Source organism: Lampetra planeri, chromosome 39, assembly GCF_965212315.1.
Source record: "Lampetra planeri chromosome 39, kcLamPlan1.2.h2, whole genome shotgun sequence".
Lineage (NCBI taxonomy): Eukaryota > Metazoa > Chordata > Hyperoartia > Petromyzontiformes > Petromyzontidae > Lampetra > Lampetra planeri.
Genome location: NC_136145.1, coordinates 5,352,283 through 5,377,161, shown reverse-complemented (window position 1 = coordinate 5,377,161; position 24,879 = coordinate 5,352,283). Strand labels below are relative to the sequence as shown.

General features: G+C 49.4%; 1 protein-coding gene across 1 annotated transcript in view; it reads left to right on the top strand.

Annotated features, from left to right (window-relative positions):
• Positions 1–24,616, top strand: part of LOC144731526 (zinc finger protein 608-like) — a 95,154-nt gene extending 70,538 nt beyond the window's left edge. Inside the window, exons 4-10 of the mRNA XM_078612646.1 lie at positions 357–444; positions 1,838–4,421; positions 10,801–11,158; positions 13,763–13,899; positions 15,124–15,277; positions 16,365–16,435; positions 18,951–24,616. Of these exons, the coding sequence (XP_078468772.1) occupies positions 357–444; positions 1,838–4,421; positions 10,801–11,158; positions 13,763–13,899; positions 15,124–15,277; positions 16,365–16,429 (3,386 nt within the window). The 3' untranslated portion in view covers positions 16,430–16,435; positions 18,951–24,616. The remainder of the gene's footprint in view (positions 1–356; positions 445–1,837; positions 4,422–10,800; positions 11,159–13,762; positions 13,900–15,123; positions 15,278–16,364; positions 16,436–18,950) is intronic.
• Positions 24,617–24,879: the final 263 nt, after the last annotated feature.

Here is a 24,879-nt window from a genome sequence, read left to right as displayed (position 1 = left end):
ATAATTGTGCTGCTGCTGCGTACCATCTGGCCGTGTGGCGCAGTGGTTAGAGTGCTTAATTTACAATCGGAAGGTCGCGAGTTCAATTCCCAGTCGGGGTGCGAGCAAATCGGTCCATCGTCCTCAAATGAGCAACGCCGCTCTCCGCATGAAGCTAATGGTAGTCCTGCGGATAGCCTGGCCTTCGCCACCGCAATGTGGAATTTCCATTACCGGAAAAGGGGCCATCGACGGAGATGAGTTGCCGGCCAACATCGGTTTGATCTGCAGAACACTTTGGCTCAACTCTTAACCTGTAAATTGCACCCTGCGACCCAGAGGACCGTGAATAATCCCTGCCATTTTTTCTCTTGCAGGCTTGCTTGTTGTTAATGTGGCGTGGAGAAATAAAACGTACGTGGGGACGCTGCTGGACTGCACAAAGCACGACTGGGCTCCACCAAGGTAATCCTTTAACTTGGACTAACGTAGAGATGCCGTTTTATGATTAGTGTAAAACATCTCCCGTTATCCGTAAAAGCCTCGCCAAGTCCTCAGACTCGTTTTCAGGAGGGTCCTGCATTTGAATGTTGGGCACTGAACCAGGTTTACATGGTCCTCTGTACATAATGCGTTTACATGGGTCTTTTGTATGCGTGTGTGTCTGTGTGTGTGACTTGGGGAGTGGAAGGGCAGTGGCTAGTGCAAATATGCCACAACCCGAGTTTGATTCCTGCTCACGGTCAACACCAGTAACGATTATCTGAACCCCACTGGAAGACTAAGGTGGGGTGCCGGGCGCGATCCTGGCCACCCCACACCGCCCCTCGTGTGCCGTGCCAGCCTTCATAGGTGCTCACTGACAACACTTGCCCCAAAAGTCGTAAGGCTTGCACGGGGGATCTTTGTCTTTGACTTGCAATACGTGCACATTAATCTGTGTGCGTGCAATATGGCACAGTGCCAAGCACAGGTGGTGCATTAGCCAGTCATCTCATTCGGTTAACCCCCATAGCATCTGGATCTGTCCTAGTGGCTGCATGCCAGCGAGCCTTCAACACTTAACGTGGTCTCAAAGTGAACCTAGCCTGGACCAAGCTGCGCTGTGGTTACGTCCTCGTCGCTTACGCCACCTGAGAGCCCGGTGCGGCTCAAGTGGCACGAGGTTTCTGCTTTCTTTCCCCACTGCAAAAAAGCCAAGCTCGTGTGGCGAACGAGACGCGCACAACGAACGAGCCGGGACGCATGCTGTTGTGACCCCGTGTGTCGTCAATTGCGTACCAAGCGACGTCGCACGCCGTCGTGAACCCCATCATTAGCCTCGCCCCCGCCCGTCCTTTCCCCCGTGACCCAGAGCCAGGTTTGGAATGTCTTGCGAGGCCCAAATCGTTCCGCTTTGGTTCCGTCTCAACTCGGCGAATAGCCAGTGGAAAACCAGCTGAATGGGAATCAGAATATTTGTTCATGCTGGAGGAATCCGATGAGCTAGAATGCTCTTTTGCACAGATGTCCAGTAGAGGCGGGTCATAAAGTTACAACAAACAATACAAAAATACAATCGGAGTGCAAAATATAAGAAAGGTAGCGAAATCACGCAAAAAAATGAAAAATAAAACTTAACAATTTTTATTTTACCAGGTAAAGCCCACTGACCTATTAGCTTATTCTTCAGAAGCAACCTGGTCACAAGTAACGACTCAATTAAGTGGCTTATCACGTCGAAATTGACAGCAGCCAAGCTGACTCTGCTCGAACACACGGCAATAGGGGTCATCGGCGGCGAATGGCGGCTGTCATCTTCGCTGTGGCGAGCGCGTGCTTGTACCCGTGCGCTCGCTCACGTCATCTCCCCCGCCAGGTTCTGCGAGTCGCCTGTGAGCGACGTGGAGGCTCGTGGCAACGGCGGCGGTGGCGGTGGCGGAGGCGGTGGCCGCGGGCGTGGCAAGCGAACCCGCGCGACCTCCAGCTCGGGCACGCCGGGCGAGCCGTGCGGCACGGGCGACGCTGCGCGGGTGGCCGTGCAGGGCAAGGGCCGCGGCGGCGGAGCGGGAAGCGCGGTCGGCGCCGGCGGCGGCGACGTTGCCGCCTCCTCTTCCGTCAATACCGGCGGCGGAGGGAAGGGCCGTAGGGGCAACCTCACGTCGAACGGGCACTGGGGCTCGTTGCACCACGGCGAGAGCCCGCGGGCGGGCCCTGGCGGCAAACGGAAAGGCCGTCCCTCGTTGGATATGTCGGCGATATCTGGGGCGGCCGCCGCCGCAGTAGCGTCTTCATTGCTGTCATCGGCGCTGTCTAAGCAGCAGCAGCAAGCGGCGAGCGAGGAGGGCACGCGGCCCGGCAAGCGGTTGCGGCTGAGCGCGGCGAGGACCGCGGCCGCGGGCTGCGGAGGGAACGGCGCCGGATCCGGTGGCGCCGTGGCAGCCTCCGCCGACGGCGGTGCCACGGAGCAATTGGGCCTCACGCCGCCGTCGTCGTCGTCGTCGTCCTCGTCGTCGTCGTCCTCGTCGTCGTCGTCGCCCACGTTCATCGACTGCCCACACCCGAACTGCAACAAGAAGTACCGGCACATCAACGGACTCAAGTACCACCAGGCGCACGCGCACCTGGAGAACGAGGACAAGGCGGACCCGGGCAGGGGCCGGGCGGACGACGAGGGCGGCGGAGATGGCGCCGCTGCCTTTGGCGCCCGTGCCTCCAGGGCGAACGGAATGTTGGAGCATGGGGCGGGTGGCGGCGGGGTTAAGACGGAGTGCTCGGAGCGTTTGAAAGGCGCTCGGGCCGAGGAGAGCGTCGCCGGCTTGAACGGAGCGGACAACCCGAGCAGCGCCTCGCCGCCAGCACTCGGCGGCAGAGCGAGGGGTCACGCGAAGAAAGTCAAGGGGGAGCCCGCGGACGTGTCGAGCGAACGAGCCGCAAACCCCGCTGTCGCCGAGGCCCCCAAGCCGGAAGCCGAACATTCGGCCCGCGGCGCTTCTCGGCAGGAGGCGGATGCGGAGGCGGTCAAGAAGGCGAGCGGCATCAAAACGGAAGGCAAAATGTCCCCGCATAAGAACAGAACGGCCGCCGGTCAGGAGGCGCCGCCGGCGGGCAAGGGAGCATTCGGCGGTCCCGGTGGCGGTGGCGTCGGCAGCTCGGTTCCGCCGGAAGCCGGCGACGAGACGAACGGCGCTCGCGCGAAAGACGCCCGTGCCAACAGCCCCTCGGAAGGCGCCGGAGCCTCCGCCGCCAATGCGCTGCTCGCCAAGGAAAAGAAGAAGAAGGACAAGAGGAAGTCCAAAGAGCGTGACGCCAAAGAGACGGTGAGCCTCAAGCTGAGCCTGAAGGTCATCGGGCGGTCGGACGAGGCCAAGGAGGCCTCGGGAGGCGAGCTGCTGCAGTCGCTGAAGAAGGATTACGTCGTCAAGACGGAGGGCCTGACCAACGGCTCGGCCGCCGCCGAGTCGCCCGAGAGGCGCATCGCGAGCATCAAGGAGGAGGCGGCGAAGGTCTACAGCTTCTCAGACAACACGCCGAGCCCCTGCATCGGCGTTGGCTGCAAGGCCGAGGGCGCGCGCCCCCCCCACGTGCCCAATGGCAAGGCGGCGCCCGCGGCGGCCCAACCGCAGGGCGCGGCCCTCCTCGGCCTGGAGGCTCCGCCGGCCTCCAACGCCGGCAGCCCGGCCTACTCGGACATCTCGGACGAGGAGGAGCGTGGCGGAGAGAAGTCGAAGAAGTCCTCCGCCGTCCCGAAGGGTCTGGGCTTCAGCGACGCCGAGCTCACGACGCTGGACACGCGCGCCCTCCGGAGCGACGACCCGGCTTTCTTCGGCAGCTACAGGCCGTACTTCTCCCCCGTGGAGCCGGCGCCGCAGAACGCGGCGGCCGAGGGCGGCGACGGAGAACCTCCCGCGGCCGCCGCGGCCGCCGTCCACAACGGCCAGATGATAAAGAAGGAGCACGAGGAAGCGGCGCCGCCGCCGCTGTGCAGCGAGCGCCAAGCGGTGAAGAGCGAGCGCGAGGACACCCCCCCACCCTTGACTCAGCAGCTGTCCCGGCTGTCCCCAAACCTGTCCAACTACCAGCAGTACATGTACGGCTATCCCTACATGGAGCAGCAGCAGCAGCAGCATTATGGCTCGGCTCCGCCGCTCGCGGTCGCCGACGAGCAGGAGGCCTTGGCGAGGAAGCACGGTGGGGACAGGAAGGGAGGCGGAGGCGCCGGCGGTGGCAAGCACCGCGCCAGGGACCTGTCGAACGGCGCCGACGGCGCAGCCAGGAGGAAGGCTCGTGCCGCTTTCGGTGGCGAGCGCGAGGCGAGCCCCAGGGACGAGTGGTCGCTGGGCGAGGCGCAGAGGGGAGAGGGCCTGGCGGCGAGGCAGATGCAGGCCAACGAGGAGCAAGGGCTGAAGCAGATGGTGGGAGCGGTGGATCACTGCGGAAGCGGCCGCGATCAGTACGCTCAGGTGAGCGCGCGGGGAGGGGGCGTGGGGGTTGGGCGGTCTCCAGCGTGGGCCTTTTGTAACCGCGGTGGGGAGGGGGGGGTACTCTGATAGGCAAATAGTGCAGCAGCACATTTTACTTACTCAGAATCAGAACGTTTATTGAGACTGAGAGGAGGAATCCGATGAGCTGATGAAGCTGTTTTTTTCACAGATGTCCAGTATGGGCACGGGGTCGGCAAAGTCACAAGAGCAAACAATACAAACACATCTTCTTGGTTCTTTCGGTAAAGTCACGTAGAAGGGAAAGAACCAAGAAGATGAATCCCTGCAGTCACGAAAGCTTTAAATCGAAATACAAACACAGTTTAACACGTTGGCTTTCACGACCAATATCATCTATAATAGAGGTTTTTTGGGTTAGATCGTGTAAATATGTAAATGTATCGTTAAACCCGCCACTACCCGACACAGCCAACTAGTAAGGGTTGACACGTTAACAGAACGGGGCCAATTCGTCACTCGTACAGCACACCATTTACAATGGTGGCGGGTTTTAACGACACATTTATATGTTCATGCGATCTAACACAAATAACCTCTGTTATCAAAACAAACACCTTGGGAGTGCAGAATAGAGAAAATGGTAAGCAAGTCAGAAATATAAATAATTGTAGAAGTACATTTCATTAACATCGGGCAAGGCAGCCAAAAAACAAAACGGTCCCAGACCCACACCAAGATAACACAAAGTAGCCCCTCAATACAATGCCATATTAACATTGGACTATCATACACTGGTAATTTGCTACACTTGAACCCGGATTCATCACAGCTGTCTGAAACCCGGATTCTAAGCAATGTTTTCAGTGGTGCCAGCTCAATGTTTCTGACCCCCACCCACCATGCCGCCAACCAAACCCACCGCATATTCTCCGCTTAAATAAACATCCCATGCAAGAGTGAAACGACGAAAGTAACTTCACCTCGAGCACACGAGTTTCACAACAATCGGTCACATTTGTGAATCACGTGAAAATTCGTTAATTTTAGCTGACACATTTTTAAGGAGTGCAATATTGCGCAGCTGCGCCCCCTTAATTGTCTTATTATGCAAGCTCGCGTGTAACAAAACGTTGAAGTACGGGAAATGTTAAAATCTGGGCCGCTGGCACGCGGTGTAACGATGAGCGCAATGGAATTGCGATCCAGAGTTCGCCGGTTAGATCTCCTGGCGCGGCAGTTGAAACAACGGGGAATGTGTTTTAACCCACGAGCGGAGGCCCTCCCACCTTTACTTTTTGTGCTTGAAATGAAACCTCTAAAGTTGTACAGCAACTGGTTTGTTTGAAACGTCGAGTCAAATTCACGTCGGCACACCCATATGTCACGTGCGTATGTAACAATTCGTGCTTGAGTCATTTGCATGCGAACAGAAAAAAAAAGTATCTTTGGCAAACACAAAAAAATACAACGGGGGTGGCAGCATGCGTTGCATGTCGTGATGACAACTGACCATTCTCTTGTGCATTGTGTGTTGGACTTTTTTCATCTGTACCTAGACCCCAACCATAGACGTGCACGAGAAAGGCCGTAGTTTCCGTGGCATTACCGTTGACATAAGTGGCAGGTTTGGCCATTGTGTGGTGCTATCCATGGCCCTAAATATCACCGTGATAATAGCTCACACAGCTCTGTTGTCAACACACGACTACCTTAAAATACAAATATATAATAGGAAACGTTTCGGCCAGTGACCTGATTTCACGGCACATGAATAATTTAGTCATTATAAAGGGACATTGCGCAAAATGCTGTCTATTTAATCAATTTTCTTCCCTTTTAAGGCCACCGTGTTATTGACGAATGTGAGGCTTTTGTTATCTTTGCCTGTGCACCACTGCCAAACGCAGTATCTGCCAGATAATTAGACGTAACATCCGCATGTTCAAGCAGCTAACCAATTGCTAAACGGATAGTACATTTTACATTGAGTTTTGGCAGAACGTTTTGGAGACATCGACAAATATATAAGTTTGGAGGTTCTGATTTTACCTGTATTGCCAGGCAGCAATCTCTGCTTTTGCCAAAATGTAATCTGCACTTGCCAATGCAAAACGTCTGCTGTGCTGGTAAAGAGGCCACGTGATAGAATTGGGTTTGGTTACGAATGCGCACGTTAAGAGGCGTGTATACTCCGCGTTGTTCCTGCACTGTAATATGCATGCATCATAATATACAACACAACGGTAATGCAGATGAAGGCCTCCCTGCAACCGTGTCAGTCGTGGGAGTTGCTCCACCATACTTTGCCATGCTGGTCAGTGTGGGTTTGATGGGGGGGGGACGACTGTTTCGGATACATCGCTCGCCACCGATGTTGACCACCGTGGCAAAGGACGAAATTTGCTGACACGTCCTAAGTAAGCCCCCTTCCTTTACCTGTTGAAATTCGTGGATAGTAGGACGGAAGTTATCCGCCACTTTTTGGCTGACTCCTCTAACTGCACATTAGAGTGCGGAACATGGGAAAAAATAGCCCCCTTATAATTCGATTAATTAAGCAGAGGATTGCGTCAGGCGTTGGTTTTTGCGCTTTATTTTCACCCAACGATTTAATTGGCGATCCCAGCGACCGGTATCGGCGTCCGACTCGCGCTCATGGTGTATGTGTGTGGGACACCGCACGTCGTGGCATTGTTAGCGGGGGAGGGGGGGGGGCGTATGGCGCACGGCGCACGTGATGTCATCACGGCTTTGGCTGTGAAGGCTTTTTACCTGCTGTTGGCAAGCTGAGTTTTTAAACCCTTGAAGCAGTTCGGCCCCCCACCCCCCCCCCCCCATTTGTCTCCCTTACAACTTTGGACTGACGTTTTGTTTTTTACATTGGTTCGTCGTTACGATGGTTACCATGATCCCATCTTTCGAGGACCGACGGAAAGACAATCGGATTGCGCCGTAATGCATTTTTGACGCTTTTGGACAAACTCGTAAGGTGTAAAAACAGCGGATAATGCAAGCGTTCACAGATCTATCGGTTGTGTGTGGATAATAGCCGTCGCGCCTGCGACGCGAGGACCATGGACAACAGGATTCGTCTCCTTCGCGTTTGTGCGCGCGCACAGCGGCACTCGACAACGCTCTTGAGCGCGTAATTGAAATAATGAGCCAGCCTTTCTCGGTTTCACAATTCACCGCCGCGATGCCGCAAATTCGCTTCCACGCTGACCCTATTTCACATTTGCCGGTTGAAAGTCACAAATATAAATATAAATGCGCCGCCGGTTTATTTTTAGCGTCGGCTGTGTTTTTTCTCTCTCCCGGCCACCCAACCCAACCCAACCCTCTCCCTCCCCTGTCTCTCGGACACAAACATTTCCACTGGGGCAATGCATTTCCGCGCACATGTGCTGCTGTGCCTTGGGTAATACAAGCCCGGCGCAAGAACGGATTGACCCTTGTGGTCTGCCTTTAAAAGAAAAAAAAGATTGGCTTGCTCTCAATGGGCTCTTACCTGCTCATAAATAAATAAAGGTCGTTTATCTCGCCGTCTATCGTACAGATCCTACACCGCCACACCACGTGTGCCCTCGTCCCTTGCCATGCCATCTCTTTATCGTCCACTCTACACTCCCCACATCCTCCCTCCAAGGCCCTCTTCTCCACCACCCCCCTTTGGCCTAGTTTCCCAGCTCAAGAGGATACACTTTTGCTGGGTAGTAATCTATGTGAGGCCTGATAGGGGTTGTGATCAAGAACCCAACAGCATTGATCAAACAAAACAAAAAACTGGCTTGTCCGAATCCTACAAAATGGCTAGCCAATGATATTTTTGTTTTCAAAAAGCATCTATGAGTATGAATGATCTTTCAGGAGGGTCCTGCATTGGGATGTTTGGCCAGGTCCGCATTGTTTGTTGAGTTTAGAGATGGGAATGGGAGTATCCAGAGAAAATCTGTGCAAACAAGGACATACAAAAACAATTAAGTACTTGCTTTCCTTATTAAGTCCATTGCTGGAAGAAGGGCTCCCCATGTCATATTGATTTGTGGGGGGTAGTTTGACCGTACTTCACAATGCTGGCCAGTGCCAGTTGGTGAAGAGGAGCCCATGACCAGTTTAGATGTTGCTCACAACTCGTGTTAGCCATGGCCACGTATCAGACTCAGGTCAACGGGTACATCGCACCGTGCGCCAACAATTGTGCCACCGCTCCTTCGCAAGCAAGAAAACAGCAGTTGGACGTCGCGCGGACTAAAACTTGCCGTAAGAAAACTAAATATAGAGGGGGAAACTGCGTGGGTTTTGTCAGTGACGCATAAACGTGGACCAAGAACACATCAACACGACACGCAGCATCGCTGGCTCGTACCCGAAAAAAAACAAAAACATTAGTAGGTCAAGATTTAGAGCAACGGCTCTTCGTCAGAGACGAGGAATTCGTGGCTACAATATTGCGACTGGCAGATTTTGGTGGGGGGAGTGGGTGGGGGGAGTTTTACGACGCGTGGATTTGTGAGCACGCTGTGACATGCTCTGGCTTAGGAGCCGTGCAGGCTACTCGGGGGAGTGTTTTGGCTGCGAGCTCAACCGATTTGTGGGTATTTTGGCTTCCCTTTTGTTCCCGGGAAAGCGACTCTGAACGCCGCCGTTTCTGTTTGGATTGCTTAAATGTATGGCAGCGGGGCGGAATTGGCAGTAAAGCGAGTAAAATAAACACCATTTTATGCACGCACAGCTGTTTGCGTCCGGGCCAGTCGGTTTGATGTCACGCTGCAAGGTTGGTGATGTAAAAATAAAAAAGCCCGTCTGGTTATCGCCACTTGTAAAGACCAAAAGCCCCCTGTTTAAAATGTTTACGTGGACTACGCTCAGCTCGGGGATGGAGTATTGTGACTCGGTGGGGGCTGGCTAATACTTTTACCCTGCCCCCTCCCTTTATTAGATTGTGTGTGTGTGACGTGTATTGGCATATTGTCTGTGAATCTTTATTCGCCACCTCCCCCCCCCCCCTAATTTTGTGTGCACGTGAGGTCTTCTCCTGCTTCGTTGTGTGGTTTCCGGCCACGTGCAAAGATGCTCAATGATGGGATTGGCGAAGCATTCCAGAGGAGTTATCCTTGCGATGAATTAGTCTTTAAAAAATAATACACAATTCCCTCTGTCTATACAGGAAGGCCTCACTGAGTCTTCAACCTTTTTTTAAATCAGGGCCCTGTGTTAGGAAGTTTGGCCAATTCCATTATTGAGCGATTGACTGGTCGGAGGATCTGGAGAAAACACAAATGTATCAGTGCATAGCAGTTAAAAATGCACTCAAATATGCCAGTGAACAGGTCAAGGATGAGTGCTTGGTATGTGTGGCTTTTCTGAATATGAAGGACAAAAAAGTAGCAACGTCGCTGTTTTATTCATGAGCCCACTTCCAGACCACTCGGAATGTGCCCAAACTTACCAGGTCTCGAAAGCTAAGTAGGGTTAAGCCTGGGTAATGTTTGGATGGGCAACTGCCGTTTTTGACAGGTGTTATAGGCTGCTGCGGCGCTACATGCTGGGCCACAGAGGGCGGTGCAGAAAAACAAAAACCCATTGTTAGACTATACTTATATGTTCCCACATCTACACGCCCTGGATTTACCAACTAGCATTGAACAGCGTCGTGAAGTATGGTCGGATAACGCCCCAACGAACCGCTCGGCACGGGGAGACTCTTATCCAGCAGTGGATTGCCAAAAATGGTTATACTCTTAGGTTTATTCGATAAAGTCACGTAGGTAAAAATAAATAATAGAAATAATAATGGAAATAAAATAATAAATATTGTGTTTCTATTATTATTTCTATTATTTTATAATTTATTTTTACCTACGTGACTTTACCGAAAAAACCTAAGAGTATGAATCCTTGCAGTCACGAAAGCTTCAAATCTAGAAAAAATTGTTATGTTTTGGCGCATTGACATGGCCTTGGTTTGCATTTTGGGCTGCCATCTTCCTACTGAATCACGTGGTTAGTTGGGTACAGCAGCCGTTCTCGGTGGATTTTTAACTGTTGTTCACGCAGTCGTTGATATCGAATGGGATACATCTGAGAGGGGAGGGAGGTGGCGTTCAGCAAGGAGATGGGAGCGATACAAATCGGCGGATTATTTCCCACGATTGCGTGATCGTGAGAGAAGGCAGTGGCTTGGGGGTGGAGGCCATCATCTGGAAGTAGATTGCCCACGTCTAATGATGGAAGCGGTGGTGGTGGTGGTGTTTTTTTGTTTTGCTAAAATGTATTTTACTCAATACTTTTCGTGATTATTTTTTCAATACCGATTGGCACGAAAGAAAAGAGGGGGGCCTTTTTGGTGTGAAAACTCTAAAACGCGCGGTCCCTCCCCGCCTGCGCGCCCGCACAGGAATACGAGATGAATCGCTGGCAGCAGCTCTACTACAGCCAGTACCTGGATCGGCAGCGCGCCGCCGAGAAGGAGCTGTGGAGGCGTGCGGAGAAGGAGCCCGACGTGAGCTTAGAGCAGCACGAGTGGAAGGGCCCTACGCTGCTCCGCGCGGGCCCCACGGAGCCGGTCGGCCCCGACGGACGTGGCATGGGGCAGCATAGCCGGGAGCTGCAGGGCAAGCTGCCGCGGCCCTCGCAAGCGACCGCCCTGAGCCCCTCGCTACAGGCCGGCATGCCCGCCTCGTACGGGCAGATGTGCGACTCGGGCCATCCGGCCTACCGCGGGCTCTCTCCCATGATGATGCACTTCTACACGGGTGAGTTTGGCCAGTGGGCCCTCCGGCGGGGCGGGGCAGTTCGTCCGTGCAATCCTTTGTCTGTTTATTCACCTCTTTACGAATCGTGGTGTTGATGATGGTTGATGGTCGGAGAGAACAGTGGAGCGACAGGAGACCTTGGTTGCTGGAGCAGAGAGAGTGTGAAGGGGGGGGGGGTAGAGTGAGGTGAGGAACAAGACGTAGTCCGTGGAGGACCTTTTGAAGATTGTGAGGGGAAAATCCTGTAGTTAATTGTTTCCCAACCTGGAGCCCTGGTGGTGTACAACGCCATGGGGAGTAGTCTTCGGAACTATTGCAGCTATCTGTGATATGTATTTATGTACAGAGCACCCAGTATAGTTCGCAGATACGTTTTGAGGATTTACAGTGGCCAGCAGGTCCAGAGAGGTTTGGAACCACCGCTGTAGTTGACCCAGGACTGGATTTGGAGCCAGTGGAGTGATCGATGGCTTGGGGGAGATGTGGTCCCCATCGATGGGTGTGGGTGAGAAGGCTGGCAGTGGGATATTGGATCCTTTTTGGATGTTGAAGTTGAGGAATTTTGGGGGACGTTGTGGAGTAGAGGATTACAGTGGAGGAGTCGAGGTGTGCGATAAAGGCATGGATGAGATTTTCGACAGCAGCTGAGGCAAGCATGCGGCAGACAAAGGGAAGGGAGACGCAGATGGGGGGGTGGGGGTGGGGGGAGACACCGACGGGGGGGGGGGGGAAGACGCTGACTGACAGATGAGGTCCTGCAGAGTTCATAGACAGCATTGACATTCTATAAAGTTTACAACATCAGCGCCTACTTGAATACATGCTACAGTACATAGCTTTTGAAACGGTCTTCTGATGTGTGAGCTAGTGACTTAATGCGCTTAGGTGCATAATGTTACTCCCCAAACATTTCGCTTACAATCTAAGCATCAATTAGTTTAGCTCAGTATGCCGAGTCGAATCGGCGTGTCCATGCAATTCCTTACCAGCTTCTATTGGTGGGGCACTTAATTGTTGTTAATTGCAATTACCGCAGCATTTTGTAAATTACGTTTAATTATTTTAAATTGCTTTAATAGCCTCTAAAAAATGTAAATGTTTCCATTCAGTTGAGCTGAGCTGAAAGCTGCATCTAGAGTTACAGACTTGCCACACCTAATGCGGCAGCAGCCTTTATTATTTATTACACATCGCGTGTGCTTTTAATTAAATGCTTTATTATTTACGGCAACTTAAGTAACGTTTCAGTAGCCGCAGTTTACGTGTTGCGAGTTACCAAATATGCTTTTAACAGATCTCCCTTGAGGTCACGCATTCCAGTGCAGCGTCGATCGCCTCGACTCTGTTACCTGTGACATGAAACGCAGTGAATTATATTTAGCAAAAATCAAAATGTATGTTCGTCATCAAATTACAACGCTTCTTTTTGCCGGCTCTCTTAAATGTCTCCGTTTCTTGGAGCTCCACGGTATGAAGTTGTCACCTCCAACCGCAAGTCAGCAATTCTCTCTGCCACGTGGTTCTTCTCACTGTACTCTGATGAAGGGCCATTGCTCCAAAACTTCGGCTTCCTACACTCGTTTCGTGTGTTCTTCTTATTTAGCAAACGGCCCGATGGCAGGTCTTGTGCTCAAAGCCCCCTTGCGCCCTATTCCCGTCATAATAATCATGACGTTGACTTACATTTATACGGCGCAATTCATCCAGCGATCTCAGAGCGCCACGCACGAAGTTAGGAAATGGAATACTGCAAAGTCTCAGAGTCCACTGGTCACACACGGGAAGTGTAGGCCAGGCAAAACAGGCGAGTCTTGAGAGAAGACTTAATCGCGGCGAGTCACCTCGCCCATCTCCCCACTGGTGGGAGGGGAAGGCATTCCGTAGTTTTTGCGCAACGAATGTATAGGCTCAGTCAACCCGGGTGCAGAGTCGAGTTTTCGGCACGTGGAGCAGATGTAAATCGGTGGATCGGAGAGGTTGTGACTGTACGTGAATGTAAAATGGTGCAAGGCCATTTAAGGGCCTTGTATGCGAGTGGCGATATTTTAAATTGTTCCCCAGATTTAATTGGAAGCCAATGATCATGAGCTTTCGTCTTCATTTCACTCTTCTGTGGCATCCACCCTCCCCCTCTTCCTTGAAGTCATCAATTCGCAAAAAGATGATATTGTGAATTTCAACACGATGACACCAGATGTAGCAGCAGGCACAAAATTACGACCCTAACAGGAACTGACGGGAAGTGCAATTGTTGCGGTCATGAAATGTAATAACGCAGCGTTAATAATGGATGTGTTATACCCATTGCACGCGTTTTGTTTTCGCAGGCCACTCTGATTTTATTCCCACATGTTAAATCATTTAATCATAGTCGGCCAAGCATCCCAGTGTAGGGCCAAATATATTGCGCTATCTTTGGCTGCCTTCCCCACATGTCTTTGGTTTTTGTCCAGCACCTCTGAATACATTTTCTCTCTCTTTCAGTGAACGGAAACCACGCGCGTTAAAAGCTTGCGGATTTTATTTTGACACGCCGTTGTTGTTGTTGTTTTTTCACACGTGCCCCTTTTAACTGACCAATGTGCGTACACGTTATTCATTCAGGGGGTTATGTTCCACCGAACCTCTACTACTCGAGCTATGGGAAGCTGCCGGGAAGTGAGGAGTTGGACCCAGAGCGACACGGCGACGGAATGTTCAGCATGAAGATGGAACCGCAGAAGTCGAGAAAATCGCCAGGCGTAAGTATCCCCCTTGGGTTTTAACGCAGCCGTAAGGCCAAGCATCCTGGTGCGGCGTGTAAACGGCAGCACTGGATTGCCGAAGGCAGCAGGACGAGGTGCTGGTCACAACCATCCCTCGTGTGTCTTCCTGACCTTAATAGGCACTTGCAAAAAATCGCACTTGCATTCCGCCAACCATTGTGGCTAAAGACCTGCAGAGCAATCGCCATCCATGCGTTGCATGAAACAAATAATTCCCAGATACGGTGTTGCTGATCAGAATGGCGTAGGCCAATACTTGAGGCTTAGCGTGCAGACTGGCGTACATGATCATTTGCCGAAATCTAATGTGTAACACTGGACGTTGTGATGGGAGGGACACGTGTGGTGGCCAATACTTGAGGCTTAGCGTGCAGACTGGCGTACATGATCATTTGCCGAAATCTAATGTGTAACACTGGACGTTGTGATGGGAGGGACACGTGTGGTGGCCAATACTTGAGGCTTAGCGTGCAGACTGGCGTACATGATCATTTGCCGAAATCTAATGTGTAACACTGGACGTTGTGATGGGAAGGACACGTGTGGTGGCCAATACTTGAGGCTTAGCGTGCAGACTGGCGTACATGATCATTTGCCGAAATCTAATGTGTAACACTGGACGTTGTGATGGGAGGGACACGTGTGGTGGGCATAACGGGAGAGGGGCATGGCACTGAGAAAGGCGTTCGCTGTGGATTCCATGAGGATGTGGTCTCATGCCAGATGTTGGTGAAGAGACTGTAAGAACAGCCTTTAGAGGTCTGCTATTCCCTCTGCAACAGTTTTCAGTATTTGCTTTGCAACAGGTCGATGCATTTGCGAGATAACTACCTCGTCTGCTATACAGGAGGTCGTGGGTTAGATCCTGGCCCTGACGCCTGCTGCCCCCCGTGGTCGCATGGATTTTTTTTTCCGGGTCCTCCGTTTTTTCCCTCCACATTTTGAATCGACATTCGTTTTGAGTATTTGGCTGCTATGCATTTCCACATGATGAGCCACTTCGCTGAGCTCTTATCTGTGGGCCAGGTCGCTTGCATAAAATATATATATACCTCAGTGGGCCTTACCTGGTAAAATAAAAATAGTCGTGATAGTTGCGGGGATCTGGCAGAAGGATGGGCGTAATTTCACGAACGGCACTGGCCGACGTTGCTCTGTCCGTCGCGAACTGTCCTGACATGGAACGACCTCTGACTTCAGGCTGCCGAGAGGTCCTCCGCGGACAAAGAGAAGGACGCGGGCGGAGAAAAACGGAAGAGGGCGTCGAGTCCGCCACCTTCGAGACGGCAGCACGCCATGACCCTCCAGGGCACAGGATACCCCGACCCCAGCAGCCCCTACGACCATTACACAGGTGTGGGCGCCACGGTGGCGAGATGTTAACACCCTCGCCTGGTATACAAGAGGTCGTGGGTTCGATCCCGACCCTTGAACGCCCTGCTGCTGTATATTCGGAGTGTGCGTGCGTCTCTCTGCCCGTGGTCGTGTGGATGTTTCTCCGGGCCCTCCGATTTTTTTTCCTTCCATGCGTTTTGAGAATTTGGCTATCATTTGTGGGCCAGGTCTCTTCTGAAAGAATAGGTAATATAGCTCGGTGGGACCTGATAAAATAAAATATTTTTAAATAATATTTATAAACACAGCGTCACCGGTTAAAGCCAATTGCGGCCTTTCCACGGCCGTTGTAATTTAGTCGGACCCGAACCGTGCTTGGCACATTGTTGTAATCGCCTGGCACGGGCTCATTTGTGTTTTTTAATGTTTCACTTCCCATAGTCTTTTCCACACAGAGGCCTTGGCCTACGGACACATTATAACCCATAAGCGGAAGGGGGTTGGTCAGTACCACGTGGGGAGAACAATGCTATGAACGTCCACCATTCCAGAGAGATTAGCGTATTCGTTGTCTGTTTTATGCGCATGGTCTTTATATTTATTGTCTAATTCTGCATATGATTCCAATCTGAATAGTTTTCGTTGAAAACAATATTATCTGTCAAACTGTGACTGCAAGGATTCATACTCTTAGTTTTTTCGGTAAAGTCACGTAGGTAAAAAATGAAATTTAAACTAATAATTATTATTTTAATTTCATTTTTTATCTACGTTACTTTACCGAAAAAACTAAGAGTATCTGTCAAACGTTCTATGGTAGCCTTAATGTATTAACCTTAGTCTGATAAAACGCTACAACGATGGCCTTGCTATCATACATATGTGTGATCTACTGGAGATGATACGGTTTAAAATCAATGTTTAAATTGCAACCTTCGTTGGTACCAAAGAGACAATTTTGGGAGCATGGCTCCCAAGCGTTAAATACAACGCATTCATTGTGACCATCTGTACGCATGTCTATCAGTCATTGACTACGATTGGACTTGGTAGCATTGTAGAAACTTGTACTGACAGTGAACTTTGTGCGTGCTGTTGTACTGAAGGTGTATCTGGCCCACCTGTCTTATCACAGCCGCCTGCATCTGCGACCGTTTCACAGCAAAGGTGATAAAAGGTTGGTGAGCCTCCTGTCCTCAAATTAGATTCACCTGTTCAAAATAGCCATGTAGCAGGGTTTCTTCTGTTTTGGTAGCTCTGAACCAGAGGTGGAAATTACGCATTTCTGTGGCAGGAGTCCAATTTAAATCATAACACAGCCACTGTTGACTTGCACCTCAGAGATATGATGGGTTGAGTCGAGCCAGGGCCAAATCATTGCGCAAGTTTGCTGTTTACTCACCGCGCTGCAATCCCAATCCAATCGTTGGCCATGATGCACAGCATAGGCAGCAACTGAAATCTTACCTTGGCCTGGGCCTCTCCTCTACGTTGGCTGTGAGCCAGGAGTCGAGCTCAGATTTGCTGGGTTTATAGCACAACATGCAAACCACTACTCCTTCCACCCACTCTCTACAAGGATTAACAAGGCATTATTATTGCAAATATATGAATGCATATAGGTTAGTGACTTGTTATTATCACTAACAAGTAGCACGGCTGGCTACATATGGTGCGAGAGAAGTTCAACATATGTTATCTCCACCTAATAACAATATTTAACATTACTCTAGCACACCATCCATAAAGTGAAATACCCTGTGATATGATGCTGCTGCAGCCTGCTCTAGTGTAATGGTTAGCACACTAGCCTTGCATATCCATAAGTCGCTAGTTTTATCTGTCGGCTCAGCAGTTGAGACAGCAGAAACATTCGTAAAATCCCTCCCGTACCTCCGTCCACCCAGCAGAATAAATAGGTAACAGCACTTCCAGTCGTTTGGCAAAGTTGCTTCCAGTGGGGTAAAATTGTGGGTATTCCGTTTTGGCCGGTGTGAAAGAGTAGGCCAAAGTATGCTGTAGAGGGGGCTTTCTTAAGCTTGCTGTAGTTGATGCTCTTCCAGCAGTGGGGTGTGAGCAATTGTAGGGGCTGCGCTTTAACTGTGTTGCTTTAAATTTTACCCTGTGACATGATTTGCATCAGTCGGAGCAATTGCCCTTTTACCAACTCGGCGCAAATTGTCATACGTTTGAAACGTAAGCCTCTGTTTTGTGGATTGGAACCGCCATTCAATAATGATTCATGGTTGCTAGTAGTAGGGTAAGAATACACTAAGCTCAGCCAAATTAAATTCACCCCTGGCTAGACAGCTGTACGGCAGTAATTGGCTTATAGATGAATGGATGAATAAAACATACGGAACTAATTAAATAACCAAACAGAATAGAGATCATACAATGAACATCGGGGACAATGCTGTGCGAAAAAAATGTTCTTAACAGCTTATTCACATGTTAGGGGGGGAAATGTGTATTATGGTGACAATGTTTCATTAATGATTGTTTGGGTAAGAATAACTGTTCTACTAAATACGATTAGGTGACTATTATATGATGAGCCCTGTCTGTTGCATTATTAGTGCGCATTTTGAAGGGAAAACATTCAAAGTGTTGGGAGAGAGGGGGATTCCATTAACTCGACAGTATATCTCCCTTGAAAAGGTCACCCGTATGCATGGGACTAATTTGTCAATTTCCATTCGTCTTCACACTTATTATATCACCGGCCCCCCGAAACAGCTGTGTTCTGCGTGTGCGTCAAAGAGAGAGAGTGGTGGCGAAGTGGTTTGCGCACTGCGATATGAACCCGGCAACCCGAGTTTGATTCCCAAATGTGGTTGACACCAGTCGGGGGGGGGGGGGCGGGGGGGCGGGCACATTCATGAGCGTGACTTTCCTAGGTTGATTCGACCTTAAATAATAATGCTGGCCCAGTGCCGTCACATCGCGTCGGCGGCACATTTGCGCTTCTGAGGCTGACCTGGGCTACCTCTAGGTTGACTCAGACTAAAGTGACTACCTGGTGTCTGAAATGTGAACCTCGGTGTTAGGGAGACAAAGGTCACACTGCCCTCTCATATGCCATGTCCTTAATCGGTGGTTACAAACGGCTCTTTCCCCTGTAGTCAGTGTATGCACGTGTTAGTGTTGTTTTCTTAAGCAGACATGCAATATTATTGTGGTCATATGATAGATTGGGCAGATTTTTGTTATGATGTGGCCCGGGTAGCAATGTGGTTAGAGATGCCTGACTCTTAGGCTAAAGATTGTGGGTTCAAATCCCAGTCAGAGGTCAACTCTTGACCTGCTATTCATGTGACCTATTTTTCGACACGTCGAAAGCGGTTATCTAATGAACTGACCCCTCCATGGGAATGTGGAGTTTCCACCACTGGTTTAGGGACCACAGAAATGCGTGCCACCCCCCAATTGCTTGTATTTTTTTTTCCACATCGGCCAATGATTACAGTTTAACACGTGAAATATTATCTATTAAACCTACAATAGTGCTGTTTGTTGCGGTTTGATTAGCGTTTTAGGTCTCTGGGCATGCGCTCCGCAACCGTGATCTACAAAAAAAACCACGCGATATCCTAGAGCAATAACAAAAATGTCTTGGCCAAAGTTCAAAGTCTGTTTAATTGTTGTAATTAAATCGCGTTATCTGACTCGTTTTAATTGTCTCGTTGCAGGCTGCGAATTGACCTGAAGGAACAATCAATATGCTGCAAATTCATGTGCAAAGGTGCATATGATGACGACTCGTACTGTTGTGTAACAAACATCAGTTTAATGGTGTGTGGTTAATCTGCCTTAACAGTAGGTGGGATCGTTTTACTGGCGCTGTATAAAATATCTTAAAATATCTTTTCAGTTTTTTTTTTAAATCTGTGAGCCTAAAATTCACGAGTGAAAATATAATATTCGTCCACTATATTAAAGATTGTCTTTGCCTCCATTTAAACTGCCTCGTTCTTGCGAAAAAGCATTATCGATTTTTCATTCCTCAAGTTTTACATAAATTATTAAACGGGAGTGGGTGGAGGCGGTTTGCATTGTCTCACGTTCATCGCGTACCTGGTTGGATTTGTCGTCGAAATAAATAAATGCCGTGGAAAAGTGGCGTTACTTTTTTGTGGGACGGTTCGGCAATTGAGAGAGGTGTACAGCTATTGACTTTGCGACGCGACCTTTGCGAAGCGAGGCTATAGCATGCTTCAGTCTGGTGCCGAGTGGTTAAAGTGAGTGCTCAAAATCAATCCTGGTGCACAGCCACATGGGGCATCTTTTGTTTCTCCGCGTTTTTACCCGTAGACTACATCCGGCAATTTTAATACCGCTGGGCTCGATCAATTGCTTTAAACTATTCTTACTACGAGGAGCTCGCGTAGACTTTCAAAGGGATGTTTCTTCAGTTGCTGGCTTTCTTTGTACCTCTACTTTTAAAGAAAATTGTCATATTGTAAAAGGGACATTTGCAAAATGGATTTATTTGGAAGATGGCTGGGTTGTTCATGAATTTCAGATTTTCCTCCTGTGATCTCGGGCCGAGCCAGCTCAGCTAAGCCTATGTGCTTATAATATCAGGTGTTGATAGCGCAACGACAACGTTTCATGCTATACATTTTTTGTACTCTCCATCAATTCACCAGTGGCTCCAAAAACCCAACCACGTTGACGTTTGCAATTGTTCTCGAATCGATCATAACCACGAGTTGTATTCTGACGTCTAAACATTTGTTCATGTCAGAAACATCTGACCCGAGGTGGAACCACCATCAGGTGGTCAGTGAGTGGGGCTTCACTCGCGAGCGGAAGCTTTGCGAGGTTAAAATCCTACTAGGGAGGTCGATTCGGCCAATCGTCCACTACGTGGTCAATATAAAGAACATCCACTATATGGGAAAGTCTCCAGTGGGCTGTTCTATAAATATATGCACCCCTGGCCACAGCAATGTGGAATGTCCACCGCTGCCTTGACCGGGAATAGATTAAGCCACTTCTCCCATGCTTGTGAAAACCAGGAAACCAATTTGACTTGTTTTTACTTTTGAGTGAGGTGCTGGGGTGGGTTAAGCCTTGATTTCATGTCTTTATCAATACCTTTGTGTTAGATTGCATTGCAAGATCGGTAGTTTCTAGCGATGGAAGAGCATTTTGCCCTAGGTCTAACACCACTAGCACAATAATCAAATAATTCATTACAAACACCGCCCGCCTTCTTATGTTAGACAGTATCTGATTTACCCCTTTTATCGGCAGTTCCAGGAAGAGGCTTCTGCGAACCAGCCTCGTCGAACATTATTGCAATGAATTATGTAAAATCAATCGCTTGAATGCCCATATGCACACACAAGCAAATATAAACATTAATACTGTATCATATCTTCATGCAGTGTTTACTGTTTGGTGTATATAAATTATTTACGCGATATGTATAATCCATAAAGTATTTATCTCCTGTTCGCTAAAGCTACTCGTTAAAAAGTAACGTGCATTGCCGCGTAAAATTGATGAAGCTTTGTCGATATGTAATTTTTATCACGTTTATATACGTGCATCTGTAGAATTCAAGTGACTTACCGACCGCAATTTCAATAAAATACCATCTTGTACGGTAGATTTATTTGGTAAAAAAAACAAAACAACAAAAGGTGAAAGTGCACTATTAAAAAATAACTGCTTGATGTCTATGGTGAGCCTAGGATCGTTTTATATTTCACATTTGTTGGCGTACGAGCTAACGGTGATTAAACAGTGGGTATTTATACGACGACGTGATAATTTATGTTTCTGCAAGCGAAGTGTACGAATATTTATTTCAAATGTTGATGACGGTTTCTTTTGTTTTTTGGCTCAATATCGCGTGGCGACTTGAGCGTGTCTAACCGTGTTCGACAATGTCTTTTAATATTTATATTTAACGAGATAAAAAAAACCGCCTGGTCCCCCTAATACAGAAATGAAAATCGGCTGGCGGTGAGATGTAAGAAGAAATATTTATCTACTGAATTGAGTTGGCTTTGTGCTCTTTAACGTTGGTAAACTCCATGGAACCCGTCCTGACCGTTTATTTATTTCACATCAAAAGTCGCCCAAATCTAGAGAGGGGCCTTGTTCAGAGCTCCCTCGAGTTGGGGGCGCTTGTGCCAGCAGTGTCAGCGAGCAAAGCAATTGCAGGGGGGGGGGGGTGGGCGCTCCATCTTTACCTCTTGTGTGACCTGATTTTGGGTCAAGTAATAAGATTCGCCTACTCCTCCCAGCTATTCGACGAATTGTCACGATCGAGTCGCTGTAATGTTTTCATTTTGTACACGATGTTTGTACAATCTCATTGGCTTCATGAGAATAATTTGCACGAACAATTTATTCTCACATTCGCAACTTCATTTTGTCGGCGCGCTTAGAAACGATTTTGATCCTCGAAATCGATCCATCGTTACATGCCTACTGATTTTGTCAACGTTTTATTTGCACAGCAATGGAAGCCTGCACACACAAACCAATGCATGCGTTTTTTTTTTTTTTACAAATCCGCATCCACGCATCAACAACTCTGCGGCATTACCCGCACCGCCTCCCGTAGGTTTTCGCGATCATACCGCGTTGCTCCTTCCAATTGTGTTTTTTTTCATTTTGGGGGGGGGGGGGGGTGGAGGTTGTTTAACCGCGTGCTGTTGAACAACGCACAGCAAGGTCCGAGCGTTTCGCGGCCGCGCTCGCGGATGGCCTCCGCATTCGCGAGCGGTCTCGCAGATAATTGGCAGGGAGAATGTGGCGGGCCGGGGGAAGGCAGTGGAAATGGAGCCCCTTTTTGATCGCTCGCTGCAGGATGAAAGGACGCAACAAAAGCCTGGTGGGGACACCTGTTGGAACGATTCAACCGCAATTGGGCTTGAGGTTTCCAAAGGGGGGGGGGGTGGTGGTGAGGGGGGCGATGGGCAGGAAGAGAGAGAGAGATGCCACGACAACACCCTGGGAAAGTAAGGCCGGGGAGGTGGGTGCGGTGGCTTTTGTAGCGTCTTGATCGTCTTGATCGCGTGGTAGAAACTGTCAGGACGGGGGGGGTGAGGGTTCGAAGGTTAAAATGGGTTGTGGTCGCTGGGGGCAGCAGATCGTTTCGTGAGGAGGAGGTGTCTGTCGCCTCGTTGTTGTTGACGACGATGATGATGCACGTCTCCCCCCCCCCACCACCACCACCTCCACGAGAGTTATTGTTTTGGCTGCGGAGGGAGAATGACGCGCAGTGGTTTAACGTAACCGCGATTGCACTGGAAACTCACGCGGTAGGCACGCCGTGATTCGTCGATTCGAATGAAAGCAGCGCTGGGGGGTCGGGGGGGGTCATGACTCGCACGGTCCAAGCAGCTAATGAGCACGTGTAAGAATCAATTATTTCTGTGCATATTTATTTTCTGTTTTGTTTCGTACAGCATTGTGGAGTCCACAGATTCGTGCCACCTAAACTATGTCGGTGATCTTCTTGGTTCTTTCGGTAAAGTCACGTAGAAGGGAAATTATAGAATAAAAAAAAATAAAACAATAAAATATAAAAATAAAACATAATAAAATATGTTTTATTTTTATTATTTCCCTTCTACGCGACTTTACCGAAAGAACCAAGACGATGAATCCCTGCAGTCCCGAAAGCTTTACATCGAAATTTAATGTCGGTGATGGCCACAATTGGGATTTCACTTCGAAGTGCAAACACATCTCAAGACCACGTGAATAATACAATTAAATGAGCATAGATTTGCGAATCGATTCGTGACCCTGAGTCCGTGACGGTTTATACGCTGGGGGGGAGGGTGGGGTGCGTGGATTGGCCACTTGCAAAATCCACTGTTAGATGTTCTTTCCAAGCAGCCACCACCTCTCACGCAATTTTGGTGAGTTTGGCCCTCCCTTGAAAGCGCTGCATTGACCCATTGGCTTACGATGGTGCAAGGGGGTGAATTGTCACATTCCGAGCAGCAACAACAGGAACCAGAAGGCATGTAAATAGACGCTGTCGCGTGCGTGCGCGCGCGTGCGTGCGTGCGTAAAGGGTACCTCGTTCCTCAGACCTTTACAAATACACACAGCAAGTAGTGTGCGGCATTTAATCAAACTGTCTCCGGTTTGCTCGTGCGCTCTTAGGCAACGGTGGATGGGCGTAATTAGCTGAGGGTGTTGCGTTTTATGACCTTCACAATGACGGTGTTATTGCATTGTAAGCGCCAGCTGACTTAAGAGAAACAGCCTTCGGAGGAAACGAACATACAGTTACAAGGTTACGGCTTTCGTATCGGAGTTGTTTAATTATTATTGCTACTACTACTATTTTTGGCAAGACAATTTGACCTGAATAAATTGAGCCCGCTTTGAATATTCTCTTTAAGATGATCGCCCCCACCCACCCATACACCCCATCACATCATCCACACGCCCGCCCATGCGCCGGCCCCCACCATCTCATCCAAATAGAACCTCTTTGCCGGAGAAAGAGAATGTTGACTGACCGAATAGAAATTGCGCTGTGCGCGGGCAGGGAATTGTGTGGGGGGGGGGCGGAGCAGGGCGAAAGGTGGTGATGGTGGTGGTGGAAAAAACTAATTTATTAGTTGATTTTTTTAATGAGTTTTTATCTCACACGCGTTATCGTAGACGCTTCCCCTACTGCATCTGGCCATTTAAAGCAGCCGTCACCCCGCGAGGCTGTGTGTGTGTGTGGGGGAGGATGGAGGGGGGTGGTCGTCACTGTTTTAAGTGACACGTTTGCCGTGTCACTTTGATCTCGGATGCCGCTTAAGGAAACCCGCCAGGTGGTTTGCCGCTGCTGTCATCCTGAACGCGGTCTCGGGGTTCTTCTTCCCTTTCCTACAGACTTGAGTCTCGGCTAAGAGGCGTTCCGTAAGGGCCGGGCATGGTGGTTGTTGTTGTTGTCGTTTTATTATTAATCGTCCTTTGTTTTGTTTTCATGCGGCGGGTGCGTTTGTTTATTTTTTGGCTCCCAATTGTTACGGACTTTGGGGTACAACCTGTCATTGTGGTTCGGTGGTTGGCGGTGGTTACACTTGAAAGCCCTCGCGATGTTGATATGTTTACACACTCGAGTTGAAGCTGTACACATTTCCTTTCCGACGATGTCTCTTTATTTGGGGAGGGGTGGTTGGGGATGATTCTACGAACGTGTAATTGTATTCTTTGATTATTATTTTTTACATACGGTCTCATATAAATATGTAAACAGTATACAGTGTATTATCTCCTCTGTGTATATTGCAAAACGACACCCTGATCCTTCCCTGTTGTATATGTGCCTTGTATAATGAGGCGTTCTAATAACAAACGAACAACTTATTTCTACACAACTGTGGCTTTGTCATTTTTGTTGTTGTGATTGATGTTTTTAGCCGTTGCCCTGGCAACAAAATTGATGCGATGCAGAATCGGAATCGTTAATTAGCTTCCATTTCATAGGGGAGGTTTTTTTGGGTTAGATCGCGTAAATATTAATGTGGCATTAAACCCGCCGCCACCCAACACAGCCGATTAGTAAGGTTTGTCACGTACACAAAACGCGGCAATTCGTTACTAGTACAGCACATACAGCACACCGGTTGTTTGTAGGAGAGT